Genomic DNA, 18,293 nt, shown 5'->3' on the forward strand with positions numbered 1-18,293 from the left:
CTCTACCATACAGGCCTGATTGGTGGAGTGCTGCAGAGATGGTTGTTCTTCTGGAAGGTTCTCCTCTCTCCACAGAGACACGCTGGAGCACTGTCAGTGTGACCATCAGGTTTTTGGTCACCTCCCTGAGTAAGGCCCTTCTCCCCTGGTCGCTCAGTTTGGCCGGGTGGCCAGCTCTAGGAAGAGTCCTGGTGGTTCCAAACTTCTTCTATTTACAGATGATGGAGGCCACAGTGCTCATTGGGACCTTCAATGCTGCGGAAATGTTTCTGTACTCTTCCCCAGATCTGTGCCTCGATACAATCCTGTCTCGGCGGTCTACAGACAATTCCTTGGACTTCATGGCTTGGTTTGTGCTCTGACACTGTTAACTGTGGGACCTTATATAGACGGGTGTGTGCCTTTCCAAATCATGTCCAATCAACTGAATTTACCACAGGTGGACTCCAATCAAGTTGTAGAAACATCTCAAGGATGAACAGTGGAAACAGGATGCACCTGACCTCAATTTTGAGTGTCATGGCAAAGGCTCTGAATACTTATGTACATGTGCTTTTTTTTGTTTTTTATATTTAATAAATTTGCAAAGATTTCAAACAAACTTCTTTCACGTTGTCATTATGGGGTATTGTTTGTAGAATTTTGAGGAAAATAATTAATTTAATCCATTTTGGAATAAAGCTGTAACATAACAAAGTGTGGAAAAAGTGAAGCGCTGTGAATACTTTCTGGGCGCACTGTATTTAAGTTGGGTTTTTTAAAAATCAATCCGGGATGTTGGGTCAACATTGCTGAGTTAAAGCAACCCATACTGGGTTAGAAGAACCCATGCTGGGTTAGTCCATATCGGACCCAGTGCTGAGTTTCTATATTGACCCAAATTTTTAGTCCCTTTTTTTTTTTTTAAGTGTACTGTTGGTAAATAAATAAAAATAAATCTGAAACATTAAATTGCCATTAAATTGCTACTTCCTAAAGCCACTGGGGAAAAAAGGAATTTTGAAAACAGTGAAAAACTTTGGCAGACACTGCACTACACTAGCATATGGCAGAGGATTTATGCTTGACACACCTGACAACCTACAACCCCATATGCCACACATCCAGAGTAAACCCACACAGTAATTAAGGGTACAGCTGGGTGCACCCAGCTCAAATATCCTGTCCTCCCAATACCTTCAACTCACTGCTTGGCACACAAATTGCCTGTGGTGCTTGCCACCTGTTTCTGTACAGAGGTTTACATATGAATCATTAAAGTGTGGATTTCAAATATACTGTATACTGGTGTTATATCTGTTATCGAGCTACCTAGATCTTTGAATGCAGTTTAATGTCTTCTTTTTATTTACTTAACAGGATCCCCAACACATTCTGCCAGATATATATATATATATATATATATATATATATATATATATATATATATATATATATACACACACACACACACACACACACACACACACATACACATTACCAATCTAAAGCTGTCAACTTTTCACACCTGATAAAGTCATTTGTTGTGTTGGCAGTGTTTTTTGGATCATTGTCTTGCTGCATGATGAAGTTCGTCCCAGTTAAATTGGATGCATTTCTCTGTAAATTGGAAGGCACGTTGTTTCTGTAATGAGCCGATTCCAGAAGCAGCTATGCAAGCTCAAGCCATGATACTACTTCCACCATGCTTGACTGGATGAGCTACTATATTTTAGATCATGAGCAGATCCATTCCCTCTCCATACTTTGGCCTTTCCATTACTTTGGTAGAGGTTAATCTTGGTTTCAGAAATGTTGTGGGTCATCTCTGTATTTCTTTGTGAACTCCGATCTGACCTTCTGATTCTTTCTGCTGATGAGTGGTTTGCATCATGTGGTATGGCCTCTGCATTTCTGCACAGAAGTCTTCTTCTAACAGTGGATTATGATACCCATGCCCTGTCAAGGATGTTGGTGATGTCACTAACTGTTGTTTTTGGGTTTTTCTTCACAGCTCTCATAATGTTTCTGTCATCAACTGTTGTTGTTTCCCTTGGCTGACCTGTTCCATGTCTCATTGGTAGTACACCAGTGGTTTCTTTCAGGACATTCCAAATTGTTGTATTGGCTATGCCCAATGCTTGGGCAATGGCTCTGACTTAGATTTTCCCTCTTTTCTCAGCTTCAAAATGGCTTGCTTTTCTCTCATATACAGCCCTCTGGTTTATCCTTTTTAAGAACAAATGCAGTATTCACAGTAGACATTCAGAGCTATTAATCCTTTTAAGCAATCAATTTTCAACAGGGCACACCTGGGCAGCAAGAAACACCTGTCACTTTTTCTGTCACATGTTCCAATATTTTTGATCACTTGAAAAATAGGTGGGTTCAAACAAAAGTTGCCATGTTCTAAGTTGTTCAACACATCTAGATACATGCATATACATATATACATATCTTAACTTTACAATTGTACAGCTTTGGTTCACACATCAAGATACTGCAGTATGGTATGTAAGGTGTTAACTAAACTATTAATTAAGATATTAGAAGTTGTTATTATTATTTTTAACAAATTTTAAATTGGACACCATTCCAGTGGAAAAAATAAATCAGAGAGATATGATGTAATGATGGTTGCATCAACAAGATAAAAAAAGGAATAATTTGCCTATTATCTGAAGGATATTTGATATACATCAAATTAGGTAAATACATTTATAGTTTGTAAAACTTATTTGTGAAAAAAGAGAAACACGTAAAAATAAATAAATAAACAGGAAACATAGAAAGGTATGCATCAATATAATGGTGGGATGATGATTACAGTGCCCTCCACTAAAATTGACACCCTTGGTGAATATGAGCAAACAAGGCTGTGAAAAATTGTCTTTATTGTTTAATCTTTCGATATTTGGTTTTAAAAAATCACAAAAATTCTCTTCTCTCATGGACATCAAACAATTTCAAACATAACACAAGTTTATTAAAAAAAAAATCTTTGTTAAATATAGGTGTGTAACAATTATTGGCACCCCTATGAATTCATATTAGAAGAATATTTGAAGTATATTCACATTGATATTTTAAATACTTTTTAGTACACCTGGGTGACTAGGAACAGGAAATTGTTAAACCACGACTTCCTGTTTCACAGGGTTATAAATATAAGGTAACACATAGGACAGTTTCCCTTAGTCATTCATAACAGTGGGTAAGACCAAGGAATATAGCTGTGATGTGCAATGGTTGTTGAACTTCACAAAATGAGAAGTGGCTATAAGAAAATAGCACAAGCATTGAAAATGCCCATTTCCACCATCAGGGCAATAATAAAGAAGTTACAGTCAACTGAAAATGTTATGAATCAACCTGGAATTGGACGTGTGTCTATATTATCTCAACAAACTACAAAGAGGACGGTTTGAGTGGCCAAAAAATCTCCAAGGATCACAGCTGGAGAATTCCAGAAGTTAGTTGCGTCTTTGGGTCAGAAAGTCTCCAAAACTACAATCCGAAGTCACCTACATCACCACAAGATCTTTGGAAGGGTTTCAAGAAAAAAGCCTCTACTCTCATCCAAAAACAAACTCAAGCGTCTTCAGTTTGCCAGACACTTCTGGAACTTCAAATGGGATCGGGTTCTATGGTCAGATGAAACCAAAATAGAACTTGATCGCAATAAACACCGGAGGTGGTTTTGGCACACACAGAGACGTAACCATATGGAAAAGTACCTCATGCTGTTTAATGTGGCTCTATAATGTTTTTCTGCCAGAGGACCTGGACATTTTGTTAGGATACATGTCATCATAGACTCTATAAAATATAAACAGATATAAAACCTGACTTCCTCTGCCAGAAAACTTAAAATGAGCCGTGGTTGGATCTTCCAGCAGGACAATGATCCAAAACATACATCAAAATCAACACAAAAATGGTTTACTGACCACAAAATCAAGGTCCTGTCATGGCCATCACAGTCCCCTGACTTTAAACCCTTAGAAAACCTGTGGGTTGAACTGAAGAGGAGAGTCCACCAGCATTTGAAGGATCTGGAGAGATTCTGTATGGAGGAATGGTCTCAGATCCCTTGCCATGTATTCTCATGTCATGTGGGGGGGTGTTTCTCCCTTCAGTCTCCTCTTCAGGAGGTGAAATGCATGCTCAACTTGGTAAAGATCTGTTGATTGACGTGGCCAGTCTAAAACTGTCAACTTTCCACACACTGAAGGTCCAGCTTGTGGCTCAGTTGAGTCAGACTGTACAGAGATCATAAAAAGGCCTTTAGCGTGCAAAGTTCTTTAATGGAGATCAAAGTTCTTATGTGCCTTCCCCTTGCAACAGTAGGTAGATGAGTAGATTAAGGCAGGGTCAGTCCATTCAAGTCAAAAACACAGCTCTTAAGTTGATCATCAGAGATTCAGGTGGATGGACATCTAATGCCCAACTTACAAATGTTAGTGAGTTTCTGGGATTTGACTCTTATACTAAAGAGTAAAGAGGTGGGCCAGTGTTCCTGCCTCTCCTCATCTAGTGCTGTTGATTGGCTGTTGTTCAAAGCAAAGTCCAGGGGTGAAATTCTAGTCACACCCTGCAGACTGCACTTTGGGAACAACTTTTTGCATGTACAGACCCACCGAATTGGAACAACAAGGCTAATTCTCTTGTTTTCGTTATACTTTGAAGACATCTATCGTCTCATATTCATCTTTTGATCTCAAATCTAAATGTCTTCACTATATAACAAAAACAATAGAATTGGCCTTGCGGTTCCAATACTTTCAGAGGGGTCTACATAAAATGCTCATGAAGGTCATGAAACTGTAGTGTTGTGCATTCATGGAACTTACTCCAAACCTCCAAGCATGATTTTACAATGCATATGACACCAAGCATTTCCTAGCTGTTAAATTTCCTGTGCCTTTGAAAAAACAGAGGGATTACACATTCATGGAGCATACAATTATCACACCAATAACACAGATCATAAAAAGGAACTTATGAATGTCCTGATAAATTTTCTGAATTTATGTCTTTGAAAGGAATCATGTTTTTTATTTTGTGAGATAACACCAGCGGTTTGGATATATTTCTGTCCCATTGTCTTGCTAAAGAGAGACTTACCTTTCGGGACTCAGCCCCACTTGGAGCAGAGAGGCCTGGAGTTTTGTGTTGTGGCTATCCTGGTTGTTCGTCTTGCAGATAACCTCATGTAAGCTTCACCATGCAGTTTTTGACCATCCCAGGCAGGCAGAAAGTGGAGTTTATGTAAAAAAAAAATATGTTCGTCTTTGTCGACCTTACTTGGTATGGTTTCTGGCTGTATAGAAAAGGCCAAACTTTAGAGGTTCCTACACTGCTGTAAATAACATTTTGCACAGTGCAAATCTTATATTCCCATTCTACACTTGGGTCTCTTTCTCTAGCATCACAGATGAATGCAGGTTACCTGTGCCTGAGGGTTTTGCCTCTTGGAGCACTGCAACCCAGCAGTCCAAGAGGCAGTCCTGAGCAGCGATTCAATCATCAGATTAACTGTTACCCTATTTAAATAGAGACTGGCCCATTGTGTGAACATTATCACCTTGGCCCACAGACATACCTACTGTAACATTCCACTCTTCAATGACTCCTCATAACTTTTGGGAATTGAAGATGATTTGGCAACAGGAATGGGCCAAATTTAACCACAATGCTGGAAAAAGCTAAGTACTTACTGTAGACATTTCAAAGCTGTAACTGCTAACAACAGCTTTGCAACAGAGCACTAATATTGCTCATTTGTGGTGTGAGAATACTTTTTTCCTTATTAATTCTGTTTTTTAAACATGTTTTTTTAACATAAAAATATAATTTTTAAGTGATACATTTTTGTTCATTTATCTAAATGCAACGTCGAAGGACATTTGAAGTGGATATATGCACTAGAAGTATATTAAAAGTAACATGAGAATGAAATTGTCTGAATACTTTTCCCTCACTGAACACTAACATACCCAGGGTATCAGTGTTTTCTTTACAAATGTTCTGTCTACGCTGGTTCTGAATCATGGGGCTCTGATCTTTTTTAAATCTGAAATCTTACCCCTATCTAACTCAAAAATAAAGGGAAAATATAGGCATATAGCCCTATTATTATTTAACGTCATCTGAGCTAATTATTAGAAACATATCAAACTGTTGTGATCAGTTCTAATTGGCTGTCTACTGCCTTTTACGAAATAGCTGCTCAAAACACAGTTGTGTGTCTGGCAGCTCTGAGGCAGTGACTGACTGAATAAAAATTATGTTAATTTAATTACCTTAGGTTCCCTGAAAGACTTGTGAAGCCTATCATTTACACAACATAAACATCAATACTCTTGAATTAAAGCTGACATTTGCACATTAACCCCATAGTGATTATACATTTTTAAATGTAATTTAACACAGGATCAAAACAACACAAACTGTGTCCAAGTTATTATCTGCATTGTAAAATAGCTTAATATTGTGATTTAATTTGGATTTTAATTCTGTTCATTCAAATTCAAATGTTCACCCATGTAGGTTCTCTGCAAAATACATGTAAATAAATAGTTACTCAGAATAAAAATAACTGGTAAACGAGGCCTCCTGTAACTACTGAAAAGTTAATATTGGTGATATACTTGAATAACTAATGCAGTAGTGAAGAATTCATAAAGAAAAAATCAGAAAATAGATGACACATTTTAGGTATTCATGTAGGACATTTACTCTTCCAATATAGTATAATGGATATATAACAAAAATAGTTGTGTTTTAAAAAATACTATATTACCAAAAAAAAAAAATAATAAAAAAAGAAAAAGATATTGGACATTTGACAGAGAATAAATTTGTTGTGATACATAGCACACTATCACTAATAAGATATTTTCCCATCTTTCAATTTTATCTACACCAGTTAGATAATATTATATAACCTAAGGCCAGAATGTAATGTTCTATTTTTACACTAATTTGAGATGTTATTTTATTTATATTACTTAATGCTATGTTAAAACATCTGCCAAATGAATGTAAATCTACTATCTTTGATAGGAGACACAATGTTGTATGGTTTTACCTAGAACCTTTATGGATTCTTCCTATAGGACCCTAGAGTTAACCTTTTTTTCTACCAAAGTACTGTACAGTAACTGTGATTTCACTTTTGTTTTTTCCATTACATACATTTTGATGTATTAAAAATAGGATTTTACAGGTTAAAAATGGCAAAAATTATCATCACTGCTATGCAACTTTTGACTCCTTGACTTCCCCAGGCGTCTGTGTAATGACTGACATTTTGGGATGATGACAACACTCTGCAATCAGTATCTGAAATTTAAAAAACAAAGAATGTGCAAGTGAAAACTTATTTAACAATTTATGTGGCATCTGGGAAAACATAGACATCACTGTTGCTGAATTCTACAAAAATCTTATTTTGACTTTGACAGTTCTGCTTCATATTTCATCAAAACAACATAGAAATGTTTTTATTTACTTTTTAATCTTGCCAAGACTTTCTGCAATGATCATGTTGGGTAAGGGGCCAGTGGTTGTAAAAACAATTGCTCTGCATAAAGCTGTCAAAAAGTTTGCCAGTTAAGTGTGATGTCAGGCTTTGGACATAAGACCAGGGGTGTCACCTGATGCAATTTACTATGGCATGTGCCCTAGTAAAATTATGTTATGCCCCAGTAAACAACAACACATTGATTTCATTTTTGAGCCACAAACAACCTGCTGTTCACATTAGTCTGTATAGTCCCTACTGTCATCATAATAGTAAATTCACCAACATGTTGTTAAGTTGCCTTCAGGCACTCCCTGGACGTTTGTGCATATCAGTTTGGAGGTCGTGACTATGACAGGGTGTGTGTTCAAGTGGTTGTGGTTGGAAAAAAATGGATTGAATATGCAATATGCATATTATATATATAATGATTTTTTATTGTGCCCTGCACATGTGATGATTGTTACTCATGCTAACTACCTGTATTCAGTAGCAACTGCACCAAGCAATAGACCAGGCAATAGATCTTCAAACGAAATACAACAGGAAAACAGGAAGATATGACGGAACAAAAAAAATAAGGGGGAAAAAAAGGAAAAAAAAGAAAAAAAATGCATTATTATTGTAGGTGTTAAGGTGTTAATGTGTAGTGTGGGTGTATTTAATGAATGGGCACATACTGTAGTTGATGGTTCAGGGTGTTTATATCAATGCGTGTGTGTGTGCGCACATGCAAGATCATGTATGTATGGGCAATCGTAGAGTAACTATATGAGATGTATGACAAAGAAAATTTGGAGGAATTTTGGAAGGTCGGCCATTTTTGGGAAGGTTCACTACTGTGCCGAGTTTTTCCATTTGGAGATAATGGCTCTCACTGTGGTTCTTTAGAGTCCCAGAGCCTTTGAAATAACTTTGAAACCCTTCCTAGACTGATGTATTTCAATCACCTTCTTCCTCATCATTTCTGGAATTTCTTTCAATTTTGGCATACTGTGTTACTGTGTAAGACCTTTTAACCAACTTCATGCTGTTGAAAAACTTCTATTTAAATGTTGATTTGATTGAACAGGGTTTGTAGTAATCAGGCCTGGTTGCGTTTGGCCCAGCTGAACCCCATTATGAATGCAGGTTTGGGGAATTAGTAACTATGGGGCAAATACATTTTCACACAGGCCCAGCTGGTATTGGATAACTTTTTTGCTTCAATAAATAACATTATCATTTAAGAACTGTATTTTGTGTTTACTCGGGTTGCCTTTGTTTTATCTTAGATTTTGTTTTAATTTCTGATATAAACAAAAGAGAAGAAATCAATACTTTTTAACATCATTGTACCATTAATAGATGGTTCAGATTCACTGTCACTCATGCTTGAGTTGCTACACAATATTCAAAGCGGCAAACGAAACACTACTATTCATTTCGTACTAATCAAGATGACATTAGTTGACAATAGGACTTGAAAGCAGCACTAGTTTGCCCACTGCTGGCCAGTAAGTGGTACAGAAACATCAAATCAGAAAAAGGCAAGATTTTCATATACACAAAGAGCAGTAACATGAAGAGAAGCAACAGACAATGCTATTTAACTTTTGGGCAATACGATCACAGGTGAACTTTTGGATTGTGTTTTTAGGTGTTTTTTGTTACTGTTGTTGAATTGGACATGAGTAATCAGACCTAGCCTCAGGGTCAGATTGGCCATCAGGAGAGCGGGGAGTTTTCTTGGTGGGCCGGGACTGATGCATGTTGAGATATATAAAAAACAAATAAATATAATAAAATGTACTTTTTCATAAAAACCAGCCAACTGTAAACAAATAAATATTTAAAATATGATACAAATGTCACAAACATAAAATTTTGCAAATAAACAATACCCCTACGCTCCCCCATAATTCTTCATTCTTAAATGTTATGTGCCACGGCAACGACATCACTTACAGACGATGGATCGCAAAAAGGGTGGTGCAGAAAAAAATGCGATTTAAAAAGCTGAAAAGTCTGCAACAAGATGCCTCAAAATGTACAAAATCACTGAACCTTTGTTCACAACAAAACCTCAAAACGCTTCAGTGTCGTCAAGTGTTTCTCCTCAGGAGCTGGAGACAGGTGAGAGAGAGACTGAGCCTCCAGGAATGTTACGTGAAGATGAGGCAGCAGGGCTCAGCAGCAGCAGCCCTAGTTAAATGCAATTTGTCCAAGAGCATACTGATTCTGAAAGTGATTCAGAGCAGGTTGTGAGAAAAGAAGATGAAGATTCCACATGTTCCTATTTTGCACGAGCTCATCCAGGTGAGCTAGAATTGTTTTTTCAACATCATCCACACCAAACATCTTTAAACACCGAACTCAACAAAGCCTATTTTTTGCAAATATGTTACTAATAGGAAATGGCTTTCTTACTGTGAGAAAATAAATTCCCTGTTTTGCACTGTGTGTCTGGCATTTTCAAAAAGTGGCAGTTTATTCATTAATGGACTGAAAAACAAGAAGCACGTTTGGATTGAGGAACACGAGAAAAGTAATGCTCATGGAGTTTGTGTTGATGCCTACCTTCTATGGACAAGCAAGTCAGGAATAGTTGATTTGTTAAAGAAAACGGAATGTTTGTTCGTAAAGAACAGATTAAAAAGAAACGACTGGTGCTGGAGTGCATTATAGACATTATTAAAGTGACTGGGAAACGAGGGCGCAGTTACAGAGTGGGGCTTGACTCTGAAGCTGCATATAAACTTGAAGATACAACAGCAGACCACGGGATCTTTCTGGAATTAATTTTGCGGTTAAGCAAATATGACATGTGCCTAAAGGAACATTTGAACCATTGCACTAAAAAAAGTAAAACCATGCAAGAGGCAGGAGGAAAAGGCAGGGGTTCGCTCGTCTCGTTCCTCTCTAAAACCACTGTTAATATAATAATTGATGCTATCCGCAGTATCATTCAAGAATCCATTTGCAGCAATGTCAAAGATGCTGGAATGTACTCTGTGCAAACAGATACTATGCAAGACATTACCTCCAAGGATCAGTGCTCTGTGATATTGCAATATGTGACTGATACTGTGTATGAGAAACTAGTTGCTTTAGCAGATTATGAATCATCATCTGGGCAGCATTTTGCTGATATGGTAATTCAAACTTAAGAAGCACTGGGACTTGAGAAAGATAAATGCATCGGTAATGCAACAGATGGGGCAGCAAATAGGCAAGGGAGTTACAAAGGATTCTCTACTTTACTCGCATCCCAATCCCGCAGCAGCCACGTTCATGTCCAGTGTTACTCACATGTCCTGAGTCTTGTGCTCTCTGACATGACAGGTGTAGTGGTTGAGAGTTCATCGCTATTCAGCCTTGTGAATGACATTGCTGTTTTTATACAAGAATCATACCAGAGGATGAAAATGTGGGATTCCATCACAAAAGACACAAACACACGCCATAAGCGGCTCTCACCAATTGGTGACACAAAGGACGTGGTGGGCAAAGGACGCAGCGCTTAGAAAATTGTTTGGATCTTTTGACAAACCAGAAAATGCCCTCTACGTCAATCTCATGGTGACACTCGGAAAAACTGAGGAACATGCAAGTAACAACACACACATTCATGTGAAAGCCAGAACATATAGGGAAGGATTACTTAAACTTAAATCCTCACTGCTCAAATATTTCTGCGGATATTTGAACATACAACTCCCCCATCAAAATACCTCCAAACAAACGGAATAGACATGTTCACCACACACAGTAAAACTGTGCAAGAGCTGTAAAAACAGCGGCCTCTCACTTTTTGTCGACTGGGAAATGCCAAGTTAATGGATGATGAACATGAATGCCAGGCCCCTGTGGAAGTGTCACTTCCAGAGAAAAGAGGATGAAAAAAGAAGTTAATGCCCGGTGAGTCAGCTGGTGATGAGACACCAGCTGACTCTGGCTAAGCGCGAATGCGCGAGCACCTGCTTTTCCATTGTTGACAGTAGTGACATCTGGACACGTGTGTTTTGTTTATGTTTCTGTCATGTCTCCTCCCTGTTCTGTCATTGGCTGGGATTTCACGTGTGTCTGTATTGCCCTCAGCTGCTAGCAGTTTAGACACTGATCATGTCTACATATATACCGCGCGCCTCCCAGCACACAATGCGGAAGATTATCGTAGAGTTAGATTAGTTCGTTTAGTAGTCATGGTCATGGTCATGGTCATGGTCATGGTCCATGTTTAGAGTTAGTTCACGCTGGATTATCCGCTCCCAGTTCCTCGTCATAGTTCATGTTTCATGTTTTGTTTATCGACCCTGTTTTCCGTGACCACGACCCTGATTCATGTTTAACCCTGTGTATGCCTGTTTGCCAATCGCCTGACCTTCGTCTGTTGTGGATTACGTTTATGGATCACATTTTGGATTTGTCTGCCTGTCTCTCCTTTAAAATAAACACTGTTCATACTGCACTTGCATCCGTCCTATCTCCGCTCCGTCACGATACGTGACACTCTTGAAGAACTGAGCAAAAGACTTTTGCCATTTGACAGTGGGGCTACACCTGACAATTTGCAAATAGAATAGACCAATTTAGCAACTCACTGGGACAAGATGAAATCCACAGCTCTCAAGGAACATCATCGGACCTTCGCTCCTCTGATTCTGGTTTGTTACCTGTTCCCACTTCTCGTCTACGCTCTATGGGTGACAGGGCCTTCTCTTCTTCTGCTCCAAAACTATGGAACTCTCTTCCCTCTGAGGTTAGGCCTGCTGAATCTTTGAGTATTTTAAATCTTCTCTGAAAATGCACTTTTTTAGAATTGCTTTTCTGTGATTATTATGTGATTTTTATTGTATTTTTCTGAATTGTTCTTATTGCATGTTTTCTCTTCATTTATATTTCATTGTATTTTTATTTCTTCTCTTGTAAAACGCTTTGAGATGAGACTTTTAAAGGTGCTTATTATTATTGTTGTTGATGATGATGATGATGATAATAATAATAATAATAATAATAATAATAATAATAATAATAATAATTATAATAATAATAATATAATAAAGTATTTTGTCAGGCAACACCCCTGAATAAGTTGAATAGATGCTAATGTACCACAGTTGGAATGCAATCTTTAAATGCTATTTTCTCTCTGTTATAAATTTACTTCTGTTTAAGGTATATAAGAAACTTATTTCCATTCAGGAAAACCTGCTCAAAACTCTATATTGTATAGTAGAAACTGTCAAATTTTCACCACATGAAGGATTTTCCCAGGCTGCCACACACTTTGCAAAATCATTTAACATTTAAATAATTTGTACAAATTTAAATAATTTGTTCAGTAGAATGTGCACTATAGAATGGGAACTATAGAGAACCACATATAACTATAATGGGAGTCATATTTGTTAGTAATAATTTTTCATACATAGTTGTGATTATCTGGTCTCATTTATGATTGGCATTTGATAAAATACCAAAGAAAATCCAAAAGATATGCATACACTGCACACTTACTGAGATATACTGCACCCAGATGTATGGACATAATTGCCTGTATACTGAATGTCACAGCGCATTATGTTATTGCTAAAGTCTGACTCTGGAACCTGGTAGCTTGGATTCACAGTTACCTGCAACACAAACACATAAAATGCATCAGACTCACACTGACAGAGCACACACATCACTCCATAGTTAATACGTGTGAAATCTAACCTTGAGAATGTACTTTCCAGGTTTGACATCAGTAATATCAATCCACTGGCAGTCAATGTCTGCATTGTAAGTGTCATAACATCCTGGGCTCAGACCCTATTAAGTCAACAAATTGTTAGAAATGTTAATACCAGTCTATAAAACAAAAAATACTGTACAATAGATGATACTTTCTTTTGTTTTATGTAGAGTAAACCTCAACCACAAATGTGTGTTTATGGGGAAAATGGCAAGTTCAGGCATTCATCTCAGAGACTCACACACTCTAATAATTTTACTGTGAACACTCTTCCCTCTCTGTTCCCTTGTTAACACTTCTTCTTTGTTCCTTTTGTTAACTCTTCCACCACTGCATGAAAGCTGTTTCAACCAGGTACAGACAGATAAAGCCTTTGACCTTGTCTCCCCGAATACCATTTGCTCATATTCCTATAACTTCCTGAATACCATATATGGAGTTGTTCCTCTCTTACATTGATATGCTTCCTGGTTTATGCAAATATGCCCTTCGGCCTAGCCAATCAATAGTTAACCCGTTGTCTTTTTTGTGTGTCAAACACGATACATATACTCTGCCTTTCTTTGAATAAATTGAAGATCTTGCCATTTGAATTTTGTGTATCTGTGTATCATTTGTCAACTCTCCTAAGGCCTTGGTGTGGGAAGTGTGTAGCATGGTGAGGGAACAGTCTCTTTTGTGTACTTTCGTTTCTCTTTTCTTAAAAATCATAACCGAAGATCACAAATCCTAACACACTCTATTGTCACAGAGCAACCATAACCGTGCATATTGATGGGGATTGGGGAAATAACACACCTGAGTGTGTGATGTGCAGGCATAGCGCCTATGGTAGCCAGGGTCACAAGAGGTATCTTCCAGACAGAAACTGGCTTTGTGGCCTTCAGCTACTTTGTTCTGGGAGGAAGCATCCAGCAGATCATAATGGCAGAACTCGTCCATGCTGTGGTAGTGTCTGGGTAGAAGGGAAAGAACAACAAAGTTTCCCTTAAATATTGCTAGGCAAAGAATGTTTATATACTCGTCTGTTTTTCCAACACCATCAAAGTAATTTGCATATGTTTTTATTAAAACAGAAAGATTAAAATCCTGTATAATACAAAAATGGTTTTAAATGAATTTTTCTGTAAAAATTAATAGTACAACCAGAAGAAGAGGCCTCGAAGTATTAGAAGACACTGCACCATGCCTGTTTAATTTTGTTCTAGATTTTTAACAAATGTGGCCAAGATGTTAAGTTGGTTTCTTTGATTTGATTGAACTTATCCAATGTTTTTAGGTTTAAAAGCCATTATCTCACTAAGCATTCCAAAAACAAATGCTAATCTGCACAAATACAACCAACACTGAACAGATCCAAATCCATGCACTGTAGCTACAAACAGGTACATATGAATTGCTCATTGTGATCACTGAAGAACAGGAACTCCTTCCGTTTTATTTAAATGCACACGAAACTTGGTGATGAAAATAGGAGTAGTATAATTTAATTGGAATAATTCAGTTTGTTTGAGCATAGAACATACAGTGGTGCTTGAAAGTTTGTGAGAATTTGTAGAATTTTCTAAATATCTGCATAAATATGACCTAAAACATCATCAGATTTTCACACAACTCCTAAAAATAGACAAATAGAACCCAATTAAACAGATATTTAAATATATATACTTGGCCATTTATTTATTAAGGAAAATGATCCAATATTTCATATTGGTGAGTGGCAAAAGTATTTGAATCTCTAGGATTAGCAGTTTAATTTGAAGGTGAAATTAGAGTCAGGTGATTTCAGTCAATGGGATGACAATCAGGTGTGAGTGAGCACCTTGTTATATTTAAAGAACAGGGATCTATCAGAGTCTGATCTTCACAACAATGTAAATGAACAATGAAAAATGGAGATTTCTGAGGACCTCAGAAAAAGTGTTGTTGATGCTCCCCAGGCTGGAAAAGGTTACAAAACCATCTCTAAAGAGTTTGGACTACACCAGTCCACAGTCAGGCAGATTGTGTACAAATAGAGGAAATTCAATGCCATTGTTTCCCTCCCCAGGAGTGATCAACTAATAAAGATCACCCCAAGAGCAAGACTTGTAATAGTCCACACGGTCACAAAGGAACCAGGGTAACTTCTAAGCATCTGAAGGTAACTGGCTAATGTTGGTGTTCATGAGTCCACCATCAGGAGAACACTGAACAACAATGGGGTGCATGGCAGGGTTGCAAGGAGAAAGCCACTGGTCTCCAAAAAGAACATTGCTGCCTGTCTGCAGTTTGCTGAAGATCACGTGGACAAACCAGAATGCTAATGCAAAAATGTTTTGTGGATAGATGAGAGCAAAATAGAATTTTGGTTTAAATGAGAAGCGTTATGTCTGGAGAAAGGAAAATACTGCATTCCAGCATTAGAACCTTATAACATTTGTGAAACATTATGGTGGCATTATCATGGTTTGTACCTTTTTTTAAGCATCTGTGCCTGGACGGCTTGCATTGATGGAACAATGAATCCTGAATTATATCAGCGAATTCTTAAGGAAAATGTCTGGAAATCTGTCCATTAACTGAATCTCAAATGAAAGTGGGTCATGCAGTGAAACAACGGCTGTAAGCACACAAGTCGTTCTCCCAAAGAATGGTTAAAAAAAAGAATAAAGTTAATGTTTTGGAATGGCCCATTCAAAATCCTGACCTTAATCCAATAGAAATGTTGTGGATGGATGCATGTGTGGAAGCATGTTCATGCGAGGAAACCCACCAACATCCCAGAGTTGAAGCTGTTCTGTACTGAGGAATGGACTAAAATTCCTCCAAGCCGATGTGCAGGACTGTTCAACAGTTATTGAAAATGTTTAATTGCAGTTATTGCTGCACAGGGGGGTCACACCAGATACTGAAAGCAAAGGGTCACATACTTTTGCCACTAACAGGTATATAACATTGGATCATTTTCCTCAATAAATAAATGAACAAGTATAATATTTTTGTCTAATTTGTTTTAACTGGGTTCTCTTTATCTACTTTTAAGACTTGTGTGAAAATCTGATGATGTTTAGGTCATATTTATGCAGAAATATAGAAAATTCTAAAGGGTCCACAAACTTTCAAGTACCACTATGGTAGGCTAACTTATTATTAGTATGTCAAAATAATACATAGGCCTATGGTATCATATTTAGTAATATAGGTAGTATGGCTTTTTTGTACCTAGCCTTTATTTGGGGAGTTACTCACTGGTGACAGCTGTGCCATTCCCAGGCATATCGTGGCCTGCTGGGGAGAAAATCAGCAGTACCCTGGTTCTTCACGCGCTGGGGAAACCTGAGCAGGACGCGCGTATCGTAGTCCCGCGCATGCGCAGCTGAGCTGTCGGTATACACAATAAATTATCTTTAAAAGCTGTGATGAGTTTATCGGGCTTGAAACAAGGACGTAAGATATTTAGATAGCTAAATAACTGTGTGTGTGTGTGTGTGTGTGTGTGTGTGTGTGTGTGTGTACAGTACTGTGCAAAAGTCCTAAGAAATTTGATCTCATTAAAAAATAATGAGATTAAATGTTTCTACATTAAATAATATACTATAAAGAGCATTAAACAGCAATAATGAAACAAAGTCATTTGCTGTGACAATAATATTTAATAACAGTAATATTTGCTGTGACAGCTCTTTGCTTTAAAAAATAGTAGTCTCAGGTACAATTTGTTTTATAAGGAAATGAGCTGTAAGTTATACTGAGCATCTTGCAGAACCAGCCACAAGTTCTTCTGGAGACTTTGACTGTTGCACTTGCTTCATATTTCTTCATGCAAAACCCAGCAGCCTTCATAGTGATTTTTTTTTTGTCTGAAATGTGGTCTCGTATTATGCTTCTTTCTTTACTGGTATGCAAACATTTAAAACAGTTCCAACCTTGTCAAGCAACGTTCCTCAGCCGCGCATCTAAGGTTGTACATTGGCACCCTCTGTATATAAGTGGAAGTTTGCACATAATACGCGTCTGGAATCAGATCTGGAAGACCTGTTGATAGTTGCATCGTAAGCGCATCATAAAACTATGGTTTTCGCATTTGCACGTGAACGTAAACCTCAGCCATGCTCTTACCATACTGGAAATATCTCGTCCCATAGCCAGGTCGACCTCTGTTCCTGGAGCGCGGCTGGTAGTAAGAGTCGTAATAGTTGTAGTACGGGTTGTAGAGTTCGTTGCGAATGGACTTGTAAGGGTCGTACGGATTGTCTGCCATCATCACGTCTCCACTGTCGGTTTGCGTGGGTTCTGTCTGCGCGAGTCCGGAATCGGACTTGGCACGCGCGCTCGTGCGGCTCGGCACGGTGTCGTTTGATTCTCGGATCACCAGCGCAGGTCTGCTCGCGTCAACGTTCCCTCGTCTGCGCGACGGTAGATATTCAGAACCGTGACTCAGTAGGTTATACACGCGGCCGTTACCAGTCCATCGTATCGCCAGGCGTGAGGCACCTGCCCGGTGTCCGCGTGCTGATTCTCTGGACCCAGCGCGCGGCTCACCGTGAACAGCCTGTAAAACGCAGCACATTAAGCCAAAGGACAACAGCACGAAAACTCTAAAAACTATGTTCCTCATATTTTCTGCCCAAAGGGGTATGGGTCTTCAGAAATGTGTCCCTTTCTGGGTGCTTGAAATAAAGGAAAGCGCGCGCAAATCCCAAAAGAACTCGTATTTATTTAGACGACTCATTGGAATGATTGAAAGCCATACATCTCGGGGAGAGTCTCATAAGGACTAGTGCACCTTTCGTTTTGAGAACCTGTGTGGGCTAAGCTTTTGCAGGGACGGGGTGTATTTTTTGCTTTCTGGACTGGTTTGAAAGCACACTAGTGACACTGGTTATGCGCAGAATATGGTAACAACTTCACAGTGTGAGGGTGGACATCACATCTACATTTAGAGCATAATCAAATACAATGGTGAGTTGTAGGAGTCTTGTGCTGTGAAATGTTTGCTTAATAAATCTTTTCAATGTCATTAGTGCATATTAAAATAATCAGTGTTGGATTAATACGTAACTACAGTGATACTCCTGCTCGACA

The 18,293-nt window shown here is 38.2% G+C and overlaps 1 protein-coding gene across 1 annotated transcript; it reads right to left on the minus strand.

Moving 5' to 3' along the window:
• Nucleotides 1-12,785: 12,785 nt before the first annotated feature.
• LOC128607811 (protein-lysine 6-oxidase-like) lies at nucleotides 12,786-17,801 on the minus strand. Its single transcript, XM_053624998.1, has 6 exons — nucleotides 17,328-17,801; nucleotides 17,135-17,243; nucleotides 16,458-16,589; nucleotides 14,025-14,181; nucleotides 13,208-13,303; nucleotides 12,786-13,122 (listed from the first exon to the last, which is right to left on the minus strand). Exons 1-6 carry the CDS (start codon nucleotides 17,776-17,778, stop codon nucleotides 13,003-13,005), a joined length of 1,065 nt encoding a protein of 354 aa, XP_053480973.1. The 5' UTR covers nucleotides 17,779-17,801; the 3' UTR covers nucleotides 12,786-13,002.
• Nucleotides 17,802-18,293: the final 492 nt, after the last annotated feature.

The sequence above is a fragment of the Ictalurus furcatus genome, chromosome 5 (genome assembly GCF_023375685.1).
Source record: "Ictalurus furcatus strain D&B chromosome 5, Billie_1.0, whole genome shotgun sequence".
Lineage (NCBI taxonomy): Eukaryota > Metazoa > Chordata > Actinopteri > Siluriformes > Ictaluridae > Ictalurus > Ictalurus furcatus.